Genomic DNA, 19,844 nt, shown 5'->3' on the forward strand with positions numbered 1-19,844 from the left:
GCTGTCATATCTCCTCTGCACTCCCCTCTCTCCATCAGAGATGTGCAATGTCTGCGAAGACAGGGCATGCCAAAGGGATGAAGCCCTGCGGAGAAAAGCACGTCTGCCGCTTGCTGGCTGAGGGTTCCTGTGAGGACCCCAAATGGGGGATGGGGCGAGGGCAGCGCGGGTCTGTAAGGCTGTCACGGGACGCTGTGCTTCTCTCCTTGCAGATGTCGTGGCACCCGCAGTACCGCAGCTCCAAGTTCCGTCACGTGTACGGCAAGGCTGCCAGCAAGGACAAGTGCTACGACTGCGTGCCCATCACCCGCAACGTCCACGACAACCACTTCTGTGCCGTGAACCCCCACTTCATCGCAGTGGTGACCGAGTGTGCAGGCGGGGGGGCCTTCCTGGTCATTCCAATCCACCAGGTGAGCTCCACAAAGCCAGGCTGGCTTTTGAGAATACATTGAGTGGCTGGAGGAGAGCTGGGCTTTCTAGGGAGCTAGATTGCCCAGATGATACTCAGTTAATGCTGTTACCTGAATTGCAAAATGATGGGGCAGATACCAGATGCCCTGGGAGGTGATTCTTGGGATGGGTGTATTTACACATCTTACGTTTCTGCCTGCAGTTTTTTAACACCTTCCTTAATTTTCTACCTCATCTGTCTATCTTATATAATCAACAGGATCTGTGCTGTTCAAATGTTTGTCTCCTAGGAGAAATGGTGAGTAAAAAAGCAGTTAGTAGGTACAGAGGGTGAAAATTGAAAGCTGCTTTAGTGGCATGTCTTCAGCTGTGACCAAAGGAGAATATGTTTTGCTTTACATTCTCCTTTGTGAAAGAATGGAGACATGGTTATCAAGCAATGAAGCTCTTTATTTTCAAGCACTGATTCTGGAAAAACTTCCCTTTCAGAAACAAATCCACTGTGTATGGGTTTTGATGACTTAGCAATCTGATGAGAGGGAGAAGCTGGCTGTCTGATGTTTATTGCTTCAGAAAAATTAGGCATGCACTAATGCGGATTAACTTCAATATGAGATTATGAGCTCTCTGGAATCAGGGCAGAACAGATGAAAGGCAAAACTTTGGCCTTTAATTAAAAATTAATTGGCAATGTTATTGCAATGCCACTTTTTCAATATATATTTGCTAAGCGTGAAAGTTAACTGGCTATGCTTGAAGAACCTAGCACAGTTCCCTGCCCTTCTAGACGTTTATTCAGCTCCTTCACCACTTTTGCTGTTCAGAGAGAGTCCTCCTAAAATTAACCACTACCCTGTTTTTCCTGACTGAGTCACTTCTGCCCCCTTGAACGTGAGGCTGAAGAGCTTGTCTTTATCACAGAGCTGCACCTTTGAGCAGGCAGCTGGTGAGTGTGGGACCCAGCTCTCAAAATGTTGGCAAAATGAGCTGGAGGTCCTTGCACTGCTTACTATTAATTCTTCAGTCTTTTGACCTCTTCTCATCTTGAATAGTCTTTAGCAGCAATTCTTCCATTCTTAACACCTGCTCAGATGCTCTGTTCAGAACGGAAATACTGCTTGCAGAAGTCAAAGGCGTGGTAGATCTAGAAGGTACAAAAAAGGATCAAGGTACATCAATGAAAATGTGGAATTGCTTTAATGTGAGGAAAGACTTTGTAGGTTAGTCCTCAATTATTCTGGGAAAAAAAGACATGAGCAAGATGAGATATATGAAACTGTGAAAGAAAACTGTGAAAGGTGGGAAAGAAACCTAAGGAGCCATTTTTCTTTATTTGTGTGGTGAAGGGGGTCCTGGAGACCAGGGAGCAGCCCATTAGCAGTGAATATGAATGATTCAGCAGTTCAGATTTTGAGCTTACTGCTGTAAAGATAAGGGGCTCAAAACAGGATGGAGTTATAGAGAGGAGGTGGGGTATGAACTGAGTTTGTTCAGATGCCTGTTCTCTAGTTCAGGAAGGCCCTTGTGGGTTGACCTTTAGTGGTGGATCAGGGAAAGGATCTATCTGTGCTGCACTTTGTACAGCTGTTCTCTGAATACCTGTTCCTGATCCTTGCTGTGGAGGGGAAGCAGTCTCAGCTGCCTACAGGAAGAGGTTCCCTGAGTCTGAGGGCTGTGATACCAGTTACATTTTAATGTTACACTTCCAAACTGGTGCCACCTAGTGAAAAGTGGCAGCCTTAGACTTGTGCTCCTGGTAGTGTTACTTGTGGCTGCCACCTCCTCCTGTGGTTGTGACCCATGACAGCAGACTGGTCTCCCGAGCCTCCAGCTGCCGGAGCACCAGAGGCAGCCTGATCTGGAGACGTGTTCATGGAACAGCATTATCCTCTCATGAGGGACAGCTGATCCATGTTTACTTTTGGCTGGATTCACAGGGAGTAGCCACATCCCAAACATGCCTCAGTATGGAGAAAAAGCCCAGGAGCCAGGGTGTCATGTTTTGCCAAGCAGGAGGTGGTAGCTGGGACAGGGAAGTCTTCACTTTACAGGGGGGATGAATAACCTGCTTGGGGAGATGCTCTTGTCCCTCCAATGCTTGTTTGCATCCATTTTGAATATGCTACTGGACGGGCTGCCTGGCTCAGGGTGTGCACAAATGCAGGCTCAACCACACTCCATTTAACTGTGCCTCCTTGCTTGTTTGATGTGCTTCTCTCCTGCTGAGTCATGGACACTAACCTCTCATCTCTCCTTGAATAAATACCTTCCCTGCCATTCTTCCACTCTGAGAGCCTTGGGGGGGGGGGGGGAAGGAAGGTTGGGAGCAGCCTGATTCTGGAAAAACTTCCCTTTCAGAAACAAATCCACTGTGTATGGGTTTTGATGACTTAGCAATCTGATGAGAGGGAGAAGCTGGCTGTCTGATGTTTATTGCTTCAGAAAAATTAGGCATGCACTAATGCGGATTAACTTCAATATGAGATTATGAGCTCTCTGGAATCAGGGCAGAACAGATGAAAGGCAAAACTTTGGCCTTTAATTAAAAATTAATTGGCAATGTTATTGCAATGCCACTTTTTCAATATATATTTGCTAAGCGTGAAAGTTAACTGGCTATGCTTGAAGAACCTAGCACAGTTCCCTGCCCTTCTAGACGTTTATTCAGCTCCTTCACCACTTTTGCTGTTCAGAGAGAGTCCTCCTAAAATTAACCACTACCCTGTTTTTCCTGACTGAGTCACTTCTGCCCCCTTGAACGTGAGGCTGAAGAGCTTGTCTTTATCACAGAGCTGCACCTTTGAGCAGGCAGCTGGTGAGTGTGGGACCCAGCTCTCAAAATGTTGGCAAAATGAGCTGGAGGTCCTTGCACTGCTTACTATTAATTCTTCAGTCTTTTGACCTCTTCTCATCTTGAATAGTCTTTAGCAGCAATTCTTCCATTCTTAACACCTGCTCAGATGCTCTGTTCAGAACGGAAATACTGCTTGCAGAAGTCAAAGGCGTGGTAGATCTAGAAGGTACAAAAAAGGATCAAGGTACATCAATGAAAATGTGGAATTGCTTTAATGTGAGGAAAGACTTTGTAGGTTAGTCCTCAATTATTCTGGGAAAAAAAGACATGAGCAAGATGAGATATATGAAACTGTGAAAGAAAACTGTGAAAGGTGGGAAAGAAACCTAAGGAGCCATTTTTCTTTATTTGTGTGGTGAAGGGGGTCCTGGAGACCAGGGAGCAGCCCATTAGCAGTGAATATGAATGATTCAGCAGTTCAGATTTTGAGCTTACTGCTGTAAAGATAAGGGGCTCAAAACAGGATGGAGTTATAGAGAGGAGGTGGGGTATGAACTGAGTTTGTTCAGATGCCTGTTCTCTAGTTCAGGAAGGCCCTTGTGGGTTGACCTTTAGTGGTGGATCAGGGAAAGGATCTATCTGTGCTGCACTTTGTACAGCTGTTCTCTGAATACCTGTTCCTGATCCTTGCTGTGGAGGGGAAGCAGTCTCAGCTGCCTACAGGAAGAGGTTCCCTGAGTCTGAGGGCTGTGATACCAGTTACATTTTAATGTTACACTTCCAAACTGGTGCCACCTAGTGAAAAGTGGCAGCCTTAGACTTGTGCTCCTGGTAGTGTTACTTGTGGCTGCCACCTCCTCCTGTGGTTGTGACCCATGACAGCAGACTGGTCTCCCGAGCCTCCAGCTGCCGGAGCACCAGAGGCAGCCTGATCTGGAGACGTGTTCATGGAACAGCATTATCCTCTCATGAGGGACAGCTGATCCATGTTTACTTTTGGCTGGATTCACAGGGAGTAGCCACATCCCAAACATGCCTCAGTATGGAGAAAAAGCCCAGGAGCCAGGGTGTCATGTTTTGCCAAGCAGGAGGTGGTAGCTGGGACAGGGAAGTCTTCACTTTACAGGGGGGATGAATAACCTGCTTGGGGAGATGCTCTTGTCCCTCCAATGCTTGTTTGCATCCATTTTGAATATGCTACTGGACGGGCTGCCTGGCTCAGGGTGTGCACAAATGCAGGCTCAACCACACTCCATTTAACTGTGCCTCCTTGCTTGTTTGATGTGCTTCTCTCCTGCTGAGTCATGGACACTAACCTCTCATCTCTCCTTGAATAAATACCTTCCCTGCCATTCTTCCACTCTGAGAGCCTTGGGGGGGGGGGGGGAAGGAAGGTTGGGAGCAGCACAGATTATGCAGGGAAAAAGCTCTCTGCCACAGATACCCTCCTTTCAGCAGGCCTTTGCATTCAGCTGGAAGAGGAATTAGTTGAATATTTGCCACCGCTTGGAAAATGGTCAGCTAGGTCCTCATGAAGGTCTGCCATTGAAGCCAGCTGGGTGGAATGGCAGCACATCTCTCCAGGGAGGGAAGTGGCTATGGCCACAGGAGCTGCCTGGTGCCCCGAACAGGCCAAATGGCTTGGTAAATCTTTCAAGTCCGAGGAGACACAGGGTTGGTCACTGTACCTGTGAGATGAGCTGATTTCCTACAGTGTGGCAGGGGTGTAGGTTGGTGTCTGACACAGCCGGGTTGGGAAAGTGCATGCACCGTGTACCAAGGAAGGATCTTGACTCTGAGGGCAATTTTATGGCCTTCCTTTGAAAGACAATGGTCTCCCTTTTTCCTTCTCCAATAACCAGATTTGATTACTTGACTACCTTTGTGTCTTCCTTTGCAACATAAAGCAAAGGGATATCAAAATGAAAACGAAGTCTCTAGAGACAGGGAGATATTTGTGTCTGAGTCCTTGGTGTCTCCAGTCTTTTAATGTGTCAGCACCAGTTGTGAAAGGGAGCACATACATGGTTGTGTAGACCTCCTAGAGAGAAACTCTGCTCCCTTCTCTCTGGGGGCTTGGACTATGAAATTAAACCTGTGATGAACCCTCAGGCCTTACATAAGTAACACCATATATGAATGGTGTACCGTGATGTGATAACAAGGTGTGTTAGGGCCCTCTGGAGAGCACCTGAGTGGTGTGGGTGACCCATCTCATCATAATCTACCCTGTACAAATCTGCTGGGAGGGTTGTAACACCTGTCCCACTAGAAGTGTTTTTTGTCAAGGAACTCTTGTGTTTGCCTACTTTTAAAAAATGCTGAGCATTTATTAAGTGAGTGATTGAAAAAATATTCATTGTCAAGCTCTGCAAATAACTGTGTCAAGTACCTTTCCATGAGTGACAACAAATGGGTTTGATGGGTGGACTGTTCAGCGAGTAAGGAATTGGCAGGATGGTTGCATCCAGAGGTTGATGACCCAGATGGAAAATGGTGACAAGTGGTGTCCCTCAGGGGTCTGTAATGGGACCAGTGTTGTGTAATATCTTCATTAATCATTGACAGTGGCATTGAGAGCACCCTCAGCAAGTTTTCTGGTAACACCAAGCTGGGTGGTATGGTTGAAATGCCAGAGAGATGGGATGCCATCCAGAGGGACCTGGACAAGTGGCCCAGGTGAACCTCATGAGGTTCAACAAGGCCAAGTGCAGGGTCCTGCACCTGGGCCGAGGTAACCCAAGATATGAATACAGGCTGGGGGAGGTCACACTTGAGAGCAGCCTTGTGGAAAAGGACCTGGGGTTGCCAGTGGATGAATAGATGGACATGAGCCACCAATGTGCAATTGCAGCCCAGAAGGCCAACTCCATCCTGGGCTTCATGAAGAGAGGTGTGGCCAGCAGATCAAGAGAGGTGATTCTGGCCCTCTGCTCTGCCCAGGTGAGACCTCACCTGAACTACTTTGTCCAGCTCTGGAGCCCCCAGCACAAGAGGGACCTGTTGGAGTGTGTCCAGGGGAGGGCCATGAAAATAATGAGAGGGCTGGAGCACCTGTCTGATGAAGAGAGACTGAGGGAGTTGGGGTTGTTCATCCTGGAGAAGAGAAGACTCCAGGGGGACCTTATAGTGATGTTCCAGTACCTGGAAAGGAGCCTGTAGGAAGTCTGGGGAAGACGTGTTAAGTAGAGCAAGTAAGGCTAGGACAAGAGGTAATGGTTTCAAGCTAGAGAAGGGTAGATTTAGGTTGGATGTTAGGAAGAAATTCTTTAATAAGAGGGTGGTGGATCAGTGGAGCAGGTTGCCTAGAGAGGTGATGGTGGCCCCATCCCTGGAGACATTCAAGGTGAGGTTTGATGGGGCTCTGAGCCATCTGTTCTACTGAGAGATGTCCCTGCTTATTGTAGGGGTGTTGAATTAGATGACCTTTAGAGGTCCCTTCCAACCCAAGACATACTGTGTTTCTATGATTCTATCTGTCATGTAAGTTGGTTGACAGCCTGAAGGTTCGTTTGTGGTGGGCCATACCTTTTCCCAGGGCTGCAGAGTTGCATCAGAACAGGTGGAACTGATGGCTAAGAGGGCACAGTCTCCATTTCCAGGGTCAAGTGAGCCTTCTGGGGATGTGGGAGTAGCAGGATGGAGAAGGCAGTGGGAGCTCATGGCAGCCTGGGAGTCTCCCAAATGGAGTGGGGAGCAGACAGGCAGCCCGCTGTGGGAGGGGATGGAGTTCCCATAGGGATCAAGGGAGCCCTGTGGAGCTGGCTGTCCAGCCTGTTGAATTGCCAGCTGGAAACCAAGCCCAGAAGCCTACAAAAGGACACTGTGGGCGGGGGAAACACTGCTTATTAAAGGCCTTTTATCTCTGTTCTGCCTTCCCAAGTCACTTTGCATTGTCACTGTTATAAAAGGGCATTGTTTTAGACTCTAGTCTAAAAAAGCACAGTATTTTACACTTCAAAGCCCTCTGGGTGTTCAGTTTAAAGCAGGTTAGTCCCAGTCTATGTGACAAACCTTCCAGTGAAGCCAGAATGGTTACATATTGTGTACTGTTCTACATTTAAAACTACGCTTTTTCAAGGCTGGGAAAATTGCATCCTAGCCACATCAAGGTTAGGACCAGCACTGATTCCTCTCTGCTGTGCACTCTGAAGGCCCACCTCAGGAGGTGTGCAGGGAGTACACCAACAGAAGTGTCTGCTTTCCAGGAGAGCACACATTTGCATTCATTTTGATTTATGGTTCTTCCAGATGCAGTAACAGTAAGCAGGTAAGCATCATTAGCTTGCCACTACATCTCTGTCCTTAGGTGACTGACTTGTCTCTTGGACAGATGTCTGGGTTGCAAGGTGGATCCTGGAGCTGCCCATGCTTCCTCTGCTCCTGACAGGGAGAAAGAAGCAAGTGCTGCCCCGACGTCAATAAGTTCCCCGACACCCTTCCTAGCACACAATAAATATACCCGTTTAGTAGCAGAGGTTGTAGCTGCGGGTGTAGGTTTATCATGGTGCAACACAGCCCCCATGTGGCATAAGGCCCTCAGTACTCCTTAGTGCCCTTTGTGCAGGGTTTTTACTAATGAAGATGCCACCCAAATATGACTTTTTTTTTTTTTTTTTTTTTTTTTTTTTTGAGGAGTCCAAAATGCTGATTGAATCAGTGAATGGCTAGATTTGAACAACATGGGAGGGAAATAGATTGTTGAAAGAAAAACTGCATCTCTAATTTGTGTCACCAAAAAACATAATAATCTAGATGCTAGCTGAGGAGGGTAAAAAACAAAAGCTAGAATATTTTTTCCTGCTGTAAGAAGTGCCTTCTGAAAGAGAGTCTGTGTCTTTTTTTTCCTCAAATATCTTTAAAAAATGTGAAAGATTCAGCACATTCATAACTGTTTTCCCTCTAAATTTTATTTTGATCTGAACCAAATGCTATCTTTTAACTTAAGCTGTCTTGTTTGCTGCATGTGTACAGATTTCTTGATAGCAGTGTCTATTTAGGAAGGCCTGAGCACATCTGAGCACATCATTTGTCTTGCAGGGACAGTAAAAGCTCAATTCTCAACAGACAGAAAGCACCCAGGGCGTTTGGAACATAAGAAGCAGAAACAGGTTTTTTGCTGGAGCTGGCATGGCTCTTCCTTGAAAATGTTTGTAATTCTGTAACTCAACTTATATTTGATGGTATTTGTTTTTTTTCTAGACAGGCAAGCTTGACCCACATTATCCCAAAATATGTGGTCACAAAGGGAATGTTCTGGACATCAAGTGGAACCCGTTCAATGATTTTGTAATAGCTTCATGTTCAGAAGACGCCACAGTAAGTTTATCAGATTGCACTCCATATTATTACTTGCCTAATACACTTTTTGGGGAAGGAAAAAAAAGGAACCAAAAGGTCCATCAATGAGATGTGAAAGCATATATATATGCTTATCAAAAAGTCAGGTAAGAGTAAGATTTCTTTCTTTCTCTTGAGAGCAGGCCTATGTGATCCCTTCCAGATCATATACCAAAATCAGTGTAAGGAGGAAGATGTGTTTTGTGGGGGTCTGTGTCTCTTTGGGTGTGTTTTTCTTAGAAAAACAGCACATGAATTAAAAATGAAATTACTATATTTAATCACTATAGAACTCTTCCTTTACTTTAGAATAAAAGCTTCAACACAATATAATCTGGAGCAGCTATTTCAGATTAATTCCATCAACATCAAGTTTGATCTTGGTTCTGCACTCATTTACTCTGTAAAGTCAAGCTGGATCAGTTATGGGATAGCTGAGGAACTTTTATCAAACTATTCTGCAAAAAGTGTTTTGTCTAAAGCTAGTATAATTGAGATGCAGTAACATATTTTACTCTGGTGTAGGTGCAGACTAATTGGAAGTTTGTAAAGGACAATTTAGGCCATGTTTACCCACTGAAAGGTTGCTTTCCATGTCCTGTCAAAAGTATCATGTTGAATTCTTTGGTCGTGAAGACATCTGACAAACTACTGTGCTTTGTTCCAGAGATCCCACACATGTTTTCTCCCACTAGGTATATTAATTTTCTGCCACACAGCATCAAGAAGATTTCCTTTGTTCATTCCTCCAGCCCTGGCTTGGTGCACACCGCCTGCCATTTCAGCTCTGCCAAAAATCACTCCTCAATTGGACATCTAGGCTCTTTGAATTGGCCTTCCTGCCTAATGACTTGCCTTTGCTTCCTTGGATATTGATTATTTTGAAGGCTTCTTTCAATTTCTGGGCTGCCTGTGAGGGTTTTATTTATATTCAAACCTATATGGCAGGTTTTCATGCTGTCTCAAAAACAACTTGTGGCAGGAAGACACTGGATTCTTCTTCCAGGAATTGAGTACCCTTCTAGGGAAAGTAGGGTTTTTTATCTCCAGGAATTGCCCATGTTGCCATTTGAATCTATTGCCTTTGGTGCTCTTCTTGTGCACCACCAAACAGTCTGGCTACATCTTCTCTGTGCCTTCCTGCAATGTAGTTGAAAGCAGCCAGAAGATGTCACCTTTGCCTTATTGTTCCTGGACTGAAGAAATTCTTAACTTTTTTTCTCTCCTCAGATTTGCTGTGCTCCCATCCCCTTCTTATCTCAGAGGCTGCTGTTGGACTCACTTCATGGGGTCAACATCTATCTCACTTGCTCTGCCTTGTACTGGGGAGCTCAGATTGTATATACTGTTGGGACATCTCCACAGCAACACTCTCTCTGTCCTGAGAGAAGTATGAGGGAGTTTTTGGGGTCCCAGAGGTGTCTGCTGCTTCCACTGGGCTGGACATTAGAGCCAAACCTTTTCTTGCACTTGGTTGTTAAATGCCTGGTCCTCTCTGCTCTTTTTGAGCCTTAGCATGAGCCACTGTTCTGCTTGTGTGCAAGGATGCATCCAATGCTCCTACTGAGCTGGGTCTCCTTGGAACTTTTGAGGAAGGCCAAAAACTTCTGTGAAGATAGTAGAAATTTCCCATCACTCACATTCCTCAGAGGTATCTTGGCCATTAACCAGCCTTTCTGAAGTCTGCCTTGGTGGCATCACAGCTGTCGTTTGTGGCATGTAGCTGAAGTATGGAGAGGGGGCACAGGAGAGGTTGAGTAGCATTGGCAAATGCATTAGGCACATATAAATTCAGCCTGCTGAATATCATCTCCCCTGTGGTTAGAGGGGCAACTCTGTGCCTTTTTACTTTGTCAGGTTTCCTTCAGGATGCAGAAAGGTAGACGGCTTGCGGATGGTTCCTGCTTGGCCTGGCAGGTCTGGCTCCAGGATGTGCTGCTTCTTGTACATTAATCATTGGCAATTTCTGCCATTTAATGCATCCAGAGATTCCAGTCAAGGGCTTTTATCTGCTTTGACTACCAACCATTTTGCAGCATGGGGAATGAATATTTCATTCTAGGCAGTTCTCAGCATGAATACAAACTATTTTTCTCTTTCTTACTCTCTCAGCTTCATTCCTTTGGTGATAGCTATTGAAGCTGTAAAGTGTGGTGCTTTCTACTGCTGTAGAAGTTCATCTGGAGGCTAGTGGACCCCACAGTTCTTAGGTTTGTGAGAGGTTCAGTGGGATAAACACTGTTGAGAAGGGTGCTCATGATCTTTCCCAGCAGGTCCCAGAATTTGTGCCTCTCTTAATTTGGTTTAGAAAGCTGTGATCCTCATTGACCTAAAAGTGGGAAACTCAGGCAGGTGTGGCTGATTTCTGCAAACTGTCTGCTTCCAAAAGCATTTCCCTCTTGTTTCAAGTTAAGTCCTAAAATTATTGTGAAAAGCACAGTAATTTTCATTGAGCCAAAGGGTTAATCATCTGTTAGCATCCTAAGTACTTATGCTTCTAAAGTTAGTGTGAGAAAGACTCTTTCATTTTATCTGCATAGGTTCAGCTCCTTTTGCAGGTTTCCTCTATTGTCGTCTTCAACCCAAGGAGGTAGGAAGGGTACAAGGCCAGGTTGGATGGGGCTTAGAGCAACCTGGTCTACTGGGAGGTGTCCCTGCCTGTTCTGGGGGGTTGGAACTTGATGATCATTAAGGTCCCCTCCAACTCAAACCATTCAATGATTCTATAGGACAGAGGATTTTTGTCTTCCTGCAGCATCCTTCTAGAAGAACCCAGGGCTGCTCTTATGAGACAGCATATTTTCAGTGCTGAGTAACTGTAGTGCAGTGCAGTGCTGCCCAGTGGCTCTGTTTTGTGGCTACCAGAGTGGGCTTCTGTGCACTTTGACACATGGCTGTGTTATTTGGAAAGTGTTCCGTTTCCTATGGGGCAAACAGTACTATAGCTGTCATCTGACCAGGGGAGTTCTCAGTTCTTTTACTTGAGTGGGTGACTGCTTGGATCAATCACTGCTGTAGCATTTTCTGGAACTCTTTACTGAGGTTTATTTGAGATTTGCTTGTTTCTGCTTAAAGTTTGTTGGGAGACAAGATCTTCAAGATCTGTGGTTTACTTCTTGCCCTTGGGAATGACTTTGCATAATTGTGCTGACACCTTGGCCAGGTGTAAGTGTTGGTTTCTCAGTTTAGTGTTCAGGGCAAACAAAAAATCAGGGAACAGAATTGCTCTCTATTAGCCTCCCTCCATCCTCACAGGGAAAGATAAAAAGAAAATAAAGAAGAGTAACTTAAAGGTCAGAAATTAAAACTGGAGCAGATTTACTGGAATAGGGAAGGAAAATAACACATGGGAGAAGGAACAAAAATATGCAAATATATACAAACCCCAATCTCGATGATTGCAGAGATTGCAAGGTCTCTTGCAGCAGGGCTGGCTCAGGAGAGGGGTCCATGGCTCCTCCCAGCACACGATGAATTTGCATCCTGCAGAATGCATCAGATTAATGACAAAAAGGAAGACCTCTGAGTGCAGAAGCAAGGAAGTAGAGCAGGAAAAGGGACTGGCTTTTAGTCCTCCTGGCTTTTATAAAGTATGTCAGGCAGTGGGTGGGAATAGTCACTTCTTTCTGCTCCACCCCTCCGGAATCTCTCAGGATCCTAAAGACCCTTCTCTAGCTTCTTCTGTTGGTACCACAGAATTAACCTGGTCCCCTCACACCGTAACAGTTGGATTGCCAAGTTAAAACAAAATGGTAGAACTGCTCACTAACGATAGAGGGCAAGGAGGATTCTTCAGGTCTACAGGAAAATAACAATACTGATTTGAAGGACAGGCATTCAATAAAGTTGGGAGCATTCCTATTCACTACCAGGGGAATACTAATATAAAAGGAATAATAGTTATTGGTAAGTTCCATATTGGCTTCTTACTCAGGAATTTGTGTCACAAAGAACCATCCTGTGCCATTCAGGTTAAAATCTGGGACATCCCCAAGCACTTGCTTACAAGAAACATTACCAGTCCGAAGAAGGAACTTCTTGGGCATGTTCGAAGAGTGGGTCTTATCGAATGGCATCCCACTGCCAACAACATCCTCTTCAGCTCCGGCTATGACTACAAGGTGGGTCTGTTCTCTGTAGAGCTCTCCTCCCGGGACACCCTGGTCAGCACAGCTTTTTGAAATTTGTTTTAATTTCAACCTGTAGGATAATACTAAAGAGTTCAGAACCCTTCTTCAGGGAAAGTTTGATGGTCATCCCAAAGGCAAAAGGACGTTGCTACAAGTTCAAAAGGACTTGCTGATTTTCCAGTCTTCTAATGAACTTCAGTCTACTCTGCCCTTCTTTTTTACTGAATTGGTTACAATATGCACTACCATGCACATTTATTTTGCTTCATTCTTGTGCTAGTGCAAGTATCTGCACTGATGCTGGCCATTTTTAGTTATAAAATGTGTTTGCAAAGGAAATTAGACTATTGGATGTTCCGAGCAGATACTGTGTCCCTAGTATATTGCTGTAAACACCAGCAGTTACTTAAAACGCTGGAGAACAACCACATACAGTAGGAAGGCTTATAAATGTAGAGAAAAAAGGAGAAAACGAATAGGATGCATGAAGAACCCAGTCAGTCAGGCAGTAAAGGGCTGATTTTTTTTTTGTTCTTTTGCCACCAGATAATGATCTGGAATCTTGACATCAAGGAGACTGTCATCTCGAACCCAGTGAAGATCCTTGATGTTCACAAAGATGTGGTCCTTTCCATGTCATTCAACACAGATGGTAGCCTCCTAGCCACAGCCTGCAGAGACAGAAAGATACGTCTGATAGACCCTCGTGCAGGAACAGTCCTACAAGTAGGTTGGATTCACAGTTTTGTGTTCCATCTGTTCTCACCCCTCGGTATGTTTCATCTTCCAGGTAGATTCACTGACATTAAAAAAGGCTCATCTGTACCCTGTGTTGCTCAAAGTACCAGATGGTGTTACTGCCTTCTAGTTTTTGTGGAAAAGTCACAGTTATTGCTGAAAACAGGGTTTCTGCATCTTGCTACCATTCTCATTACTCCCTGAAACACTTGTTGAAGTGCACTGTTTTTGTAGCTCCCACCTGCAGTCCTCTGTGGGATGCCATGCATGGGCCTGGATAGGTGGATGCACGTGTAGATTTGTTCCACTGCCAGGGCTGTTCTTTTTGCCTGTACTTTGTACCTGTTGGTAAGGTGGAGGTGACTGTGTTTTGTAGCTACTTGCACAGATTTGTGTACACAAGAATTCCTGTCTACAAATACTAGGGATTGCAAATATGCGGATCAATACTTACAGAGATTTAATGGACTTTCAGGAATGGTCCTGGATAGTTCAGGACACCTTTCTCAGATCCCCATGAAATTCTGCTCACTATAGTTCAGGCAGGCTGAGCTGATCCTTCAGATTTGACTGAATCAGAGGTCTCATGTAACATGAAATGTAGCTATGCAAGAGGTGCTGTCTCTTACTCGCTAAGTGTCCTTTCTCTTCCTATAGGAAGCCAACTACAAGTCTCACAGAGTCAATAAAGTCTTGTTCCTTGGAAACATGAAAAAGCTGTTCTCTACTGGAACATCTCGGTGGAATAATAGGCAAATTGCATTATGGGATCAAGTGAGTTGGATTAGCAGTCTTACCCATATCAGCTTCAGTTTTCTCTCTTTTACTCTCACTTTAAACTTCTTCACCTGCCAAATTGCTGGTTTATAACAGCAATTCAGAATTGATCTGTCAAACTTATAATGGGTGATATGCCTTACTGCTATGACACTGTTAACTGAGCATGAGTTTCTGCAGAAGCTCTTAAAACTTTTAGCATAGAAATGCACCAGAACAAACAGAATTCTGTGACCAATACAGGATGAAATCTTTCAAAGGACCTTTGGGTGATCACTGTAGCTCTGACTTAAAAGCAGCTTTTACTATTCTTACTGGCAAATTGTGAGTGGTACTGGAAAGAGAAATGTGTGCTAGACAACCCTACTCAGGTGAAGCCCTCAATGGAGAAAAAGATGTGGGATGTTTGTGATTTCTTATGATTCTTGACATTACAGTAATGAGGTAGCACTTACTGGTCACTTGACATGATATCCTATAGTGAAGGCTGATAGCCTTATGAAACCATGCTCTTCTCTGCCTGTCTCATACACAGTGAGATGCTTTTCCTTTGTCAGCATTGCGCTTTGTCCTCTTCATATCAACTGCCTTGCAGCACAGTCTTTTGCTTCTTCATTGTGTTGTCACCCTTTGGGCCAGACAAAGCAGTAAACCAGGCCAATGGTTTGCCATTTGGCTATTTTTGGAAATGGCTTCTTAGCATATGTGAGAAGCAAAGTACTGTGCTGCTGTCTGAAGGCTTTCCACAAAGCTAAGCAGTGCTCTGACACACTGTGCTGGAGGAGCTGGCCACACCTAGTTTGAGAACTCAGTGGGAAGGCCTGCAAGGCCAGGTGTGTGCAGCCTCCTTAGGGACAGGCATTGGCACAGGATATGCCCAGCAGGCATCTTTCAGAGGCCCATGTCCACCCGTGTCATCATCATATCCAAAGAGAAGCTCTGGCTTTCTGGAGCCTGCAGCTGAGCAGCTCTGCAGGACAGAGCATTTATTAACCCTGTATAAATATTTGTGTGACAATAGCCACAATGGCAGCCACGGGTCACCATACTCTGCCTTATTGGTCCTCCTGGCATTGCTCCCATCAGCAGTGCAGGGACAGTGCTGTATAAGACATGCCAACTTTGTGTATGGAGCAGTGTGCTATGTCCTCCTACAATCCCTATAGAAGACCTGGGGTTGCCAGTGGATGAATAGATGGACATGAGCCACCAATGTGCAATTGCAACCCAGAAGGCCAACTCCATCCTGGGCTGCATGAAGAGAGGTGTGGCCAGCAGATCAAGAGAGGTGATTCTGGCCCTCTGCTCTGCCCAGGTGAGACCTCACCTGAACTACTTTGTCCAGCTCTGGAGCCCCCAGCACAAGAAGGACCTGTTGGAGTGTGTCCAGGGAAGGGCCATGAAAATGGTGAGAGGGCTGGAGCACCTGTCTGATGAAGAGAGACTGAGGGAGTTGGGGTTGTTCATCCTGGAGAAGAGAAGACTCCAGGGGGACCTTATAGTGACGTTCCAGTACCTGGAAAGGAGCCTGTAGGAAGTCTGGGGAAGACGTGTTAAGTAGAGCAAGTAAGGCTAGGACAAGAGGTAATGGTTTCAAGCTAGAGAAGGGTAGATTTAGGTTGGATGTTAGGAAGAAATTCTTTAATAAGAGGGTGGTGGATCAGTGGAGCAGGTTGCCTAGAGAGGTGATGGTGGCCCCATCCCTGGAGACATTCAAGGTGAGGTTTGATGGGGCTCTGAGCCATCTGTTCTACTGAGAGATGTCCCTGCTTATTGTAGGGGCGTTGAATTAGATGACCTTTAGAGGTCCCTTCCAACCCAAGACATACTGTGGTTCTATGATTCCATGGCTTACCTGCAAAAAGCTGATGGGAGCCTTTGCCCTTGCAATGGGCAAATTCCCACTGTGCACTGTGGAGACTGCTCGGCTGCTGGTGCACTGTTGTAGATGTGTTGCCTTGTTTAGAGGTAGTGAGGAAACATGAGTAATTCTGTGTGCAATGCAGACACGTCCTGAAGGCCTCTCCATCTTGCTGAGTCTGGTGGCTTGCACAGTGGCAGGCAGTGTTTCTTATTGTACCTACCCCTGAAGTGTCATCAGGTGCCTGAGATTTTAATGTGCTAAGAATTGATGGTCTGAGGTGCTGCACTCAGTTAAGAGCCAGGGAAAGAACATCCATTTCCCACCCAAGGAGCTTTGAAGAAGCCTGTGCATGACTGCTTGCTCAGGGCAGCTGTCCATAGCCTAGCATCATTATGGAGCTGTGCTCACATGCCTCTGCCAGGTGAAATTCAGTTAAGGCATCCCTGACTTAAGGTAACTGACAGGTGATTGCAGCTGTCTGTTCTTCCTGTGTCCTTCCTAGAATGACCTTTCTGTGCCTTTACTGGAGGAGGATCTGGATGGCTCCTCAGGACTCCTGTTCCCCTTCTATGACTCAGACACACATATGCTTTACGTAGTGGGAAAGGTAAGTCCTTTCCAAATCAGCAAATGCTGGCCTGTGTGATTCTGCTTCTGACCTGTCTTGCATAAAGCTGAAGTCAAAGATGCTCCTGAAGCATATATGGCGTATATGGGCTGATGGGATGGGCCACTGCAGATGAACCATATTTTCTGCTGGGAGGTACACTGCAGGGCCCTGACTTCCCCACATGGGAATTTGGAGGTAAATATTTGGTCCATTTTTGACCCTGCTTAGCTTCTTGTGACAGATGTTCCTCTCAGACCTTCATGCTGGACAGCAGAGCCTGGCTTACGTTCATGTTCTTGGTCTTTAGGGTGATGGAAATATACGGTACTACGAGATAAGCCCTGAGAAACCATACCTGAACTACCTGATGGAATATCGTTCTCCTTTACCACAAAAGGGAATTGGTGAGTGGCAGCATATGTCTAATGTTACAGTTGGATGGTGACTTCTTTGTTTTAGAGGCTGGTGGGCGTCCAGCTCAATCCAAAGTATCATTTAGAAATCAGAGTGGGTCCAGTTCCAGTCCCCATCCACATCTACAGGTGCACAACAGTCAGTTTGGCCCAGCTCACCTATATATCACAGGTAGTGTTACAGGGTCACAGCTTGGAGGGATCCATTCTGGGATGGGCCAGGCAGCTTTACAAGACACTGCTGTATCTTCTGTCACATACCTGGTGAAGCTGGAAGGGAGAACAGTCTAGATTAAAGGTGGAGGATGCTCCTTGCCCTTCGTGAATCTGCTGCAAGATTTTTGGTATTGAACTCTGTTAACATTGTTTCCACTCTGGGATTTCTCTGATAATGGGTGCTCCACATCTTAATGCCTTCACCCTTATTGCTGGCTTACCTATTCCTCTACTTTCGTTTTCCATTTAGAGATAGACCTGCTGTGATTAGGTAACCTCTCCTCCACTGGAGACTTTTGCTTATTGCCCTGCCTGCATTCAACCCACTGTTGACTCATTCAAGCTACAGAATTTGACTTTCAACCCTCAAATCCTACTGACAGCTCTTTCTTGAACCTTTTCCAGTTTACTCTGTAAGCCATATTCCACTATAGACTGACATGTTTCTAGAAACATGTGCCACCCCTCCACACTACCTGTGGACACTCCCATTCTTTCAGAACATCAATACAGATATTTAGCAGCATTCGATTTTATGTCTGCAGGATTCCTTAAGATAAGTTGGCTACAAAGGAATACATTATTTTAAAATTAACTGCAAGATCTCTTTATTATTCAGCCTTTATAATTGTTCCAGTGTACAGCATCTTGATTTTATGTTGTTGTAATCTCTTTAAAAATCATTCATGAGAAGGAAGTGTACAAGTGTTTTTACAAGGCCTGGGCAAATAAAATCTACTTCGCTAACCAGACCTATTCTGCTGATCAAACGTACTGCTGCAGTTATTGCACAAAAGCTTCTCTCCCAGTATTGCCAAAACAAAATGCAATGTAGAGGAGTGGAATTTAAGTTCACATTTAGATTAATGCATAGTGTAAGGAGGAACAGTCCTTCACGCAGAATCTACTGTTTAATGAAGTAATTTGGTATTACTAGAAAACAAAGCTTCCTTAGGACACCATGAAAAAAGGTCTACAAGGAGAGATGATCTCTTTTGTTAAGGGAATTGACATGATTGTAGACTTTGAACTGTACAAGCTTATGGGAGAGAAATCGTCTGAGGTTACCAGGTACTTAGAGACATTTGTGGCTAAGTTAGTCCTGAAACACAAATGGTTCTGTGTGAAAAAAGTTGATATTCACACCCTTCGTGTACTCTGTTCTGCTTTGGGACAGAGTTGGGGGAAGGCATATTGGGCTAGAAGGACTTTCAGCCTCACCCGTAATAGTTATGCTGGGGTTGTTTAGGTGTCCTGAAATCCCTTCCTGGTGATCCTGAGAGCTGAATACTGTGGCATCACCTGCCAGTTCTGCTTAGTCCTGGTCACTATGCAGCTTATAAGAATAAATAAGGAACAGGAGGCTTTGCATGAAAACCACAGATCCTCTGTGTAACTCCGTGGTCTGACAGAATAAAGTAATATTTAGTATTATCATTTGTTACTCAGTATTTAGTATCGTCATGTGCCACTGAGCCAGTTTGCCAGTTTTGGCTGCAGATTTCAGACCATGCTGCTGTGGAGCTCATGCAGTGACTCCTTCTGTTGTTTGGTGACCCTTTTTCTGTGGAGGATGACACTAACTTTCCTAGAGAGACTTACACCCCATTTGTTTCATGCTGTCCCACCAGGAATGATGCCAAAGAGAGGCCTTGAAGTGTCAGCTTGTGAGATTTTCCGTTTTTACAAACTGATCCCAGCTAAAAGCCTGATTGAGCCCATCTCCATGATTGTGCCTCGACGGGTAAGTTAACCCCAGGTCATGTTCTTGTCTGCGATAAGTGGGCAGTGAAAAAGTGGGCAGTGCCTCCTCTCTGTGACTCAAAGGGACAGGAGAGTAGGCAGAACAAGGGATTTTCTCTGTTTTGGTCTGAGGGACAAAGCTGGTCATTTTGTGCATCAGCCCTGCCAACAAACCCTGGCCATGTAGCTCAAGAGTTAGGTCTCTGTGTAATGGCTAACTTTCTAAGACATGCTCACCAATCTCCTCTGCTTGGGTGCTCTCTGACTGTCAGGTCAACTAGGTGGCTCTTGGTAGTGTCTGTTTGACATTAAGGACAAAAGAGAGAGAGGGGTTGGGGATGATCTTGGGTGACATTCTTGTGCAGGGAAGAAGAATAACCCCTGAAAAAAGGGAATTATACGTTCCCGGGTCTCTACCCAGTGGGTGCAGTTGTGTTACAGACACTTGTTCTGCAGTGTATAAGACACGACCCATTGCAATGAGAGTGATGTAGAAGTAAGTCTCAGAGCTGGTGTGGCTAGAGAATGATCATGGTCATGAATCTGTAGCTAGCCAAGGTAGCTACCGTGTGGCCATGTGAGCAAAGATACATTGGAAATGTCAGCACTGTGCCCTGTACTTCCAGAAGCACTGGAAGCTATGAGCACCTTGAATTCAGAGAGGCAGCAGAGCTAATACCAACTACCAATCAGGCATGTTCCTCCAACATTATCTACTGGTCCAGTTAACTAATATATTGAGAGTTGGTTAGCCTGTGTCAACAACCTCTTGTTGTTTGGATGTGTGAAGACCTTAGCAGCAGGA

The 19,844-nt window shown here is 45.3% G+C and overlaps 1 protein-coding gene across 1 annotated transcript in view; it reads left to right on the top strand.

Annotated features, from left to right (window-relative positions):
* Positions 1-212: 212 nt before the first annotated feature.
* CORO2A (coronin, actin binding protein, 2A) overlaps positions 213-19,844 on the top strand; it is a 22,855-nt gene continuing 3,223 nt past the window's right edge. The window contains exons 1-8 of the mRNA XM_010001008.1: positions 213-413; positions 8,411-8,527; positions 12,520-12,669; positions 13,225-13,404; positions 14,074-14,190; positions 16,560-16,664; positions 16,975-17,071; positions 18,928-19,040. Coding sequence (XP_009999310.1) covers positions 213-413; positions 8,411-8,527; positions 12,520-12,669; positions 13,225-13,404; positions 14,074-14,190; positions 16,560-16,664; positions 16,975-17,071; positions 18,928-19,040 — 1,080 coding nt within the window. The remainder of the gene's footprint in view (positions 414-8,410; positions 8,528-12,519; positions 12,670-13,224; positions 13,405-14,073; positions 14,191-16,559; positions 16,665-16,974; positions 17,072-18,927; positions 19,041-19,844) is intronic.

This window comes from Chaetura pelagica, unplaced genomic scaffold (genome assembly GCF_000747805.2).
Source record: "Chaetura pelagica isolate M959 unplaced genomic scaffold, ChaPel_1.0 scaffold126, whole genome shotgun sequence".
Taxonomy (NCBI): Eukaryota; Metazoa; Chordata; class Aves; order Apodiformes; family Apodidae; genus Chaetura; species Chaetura pelagica.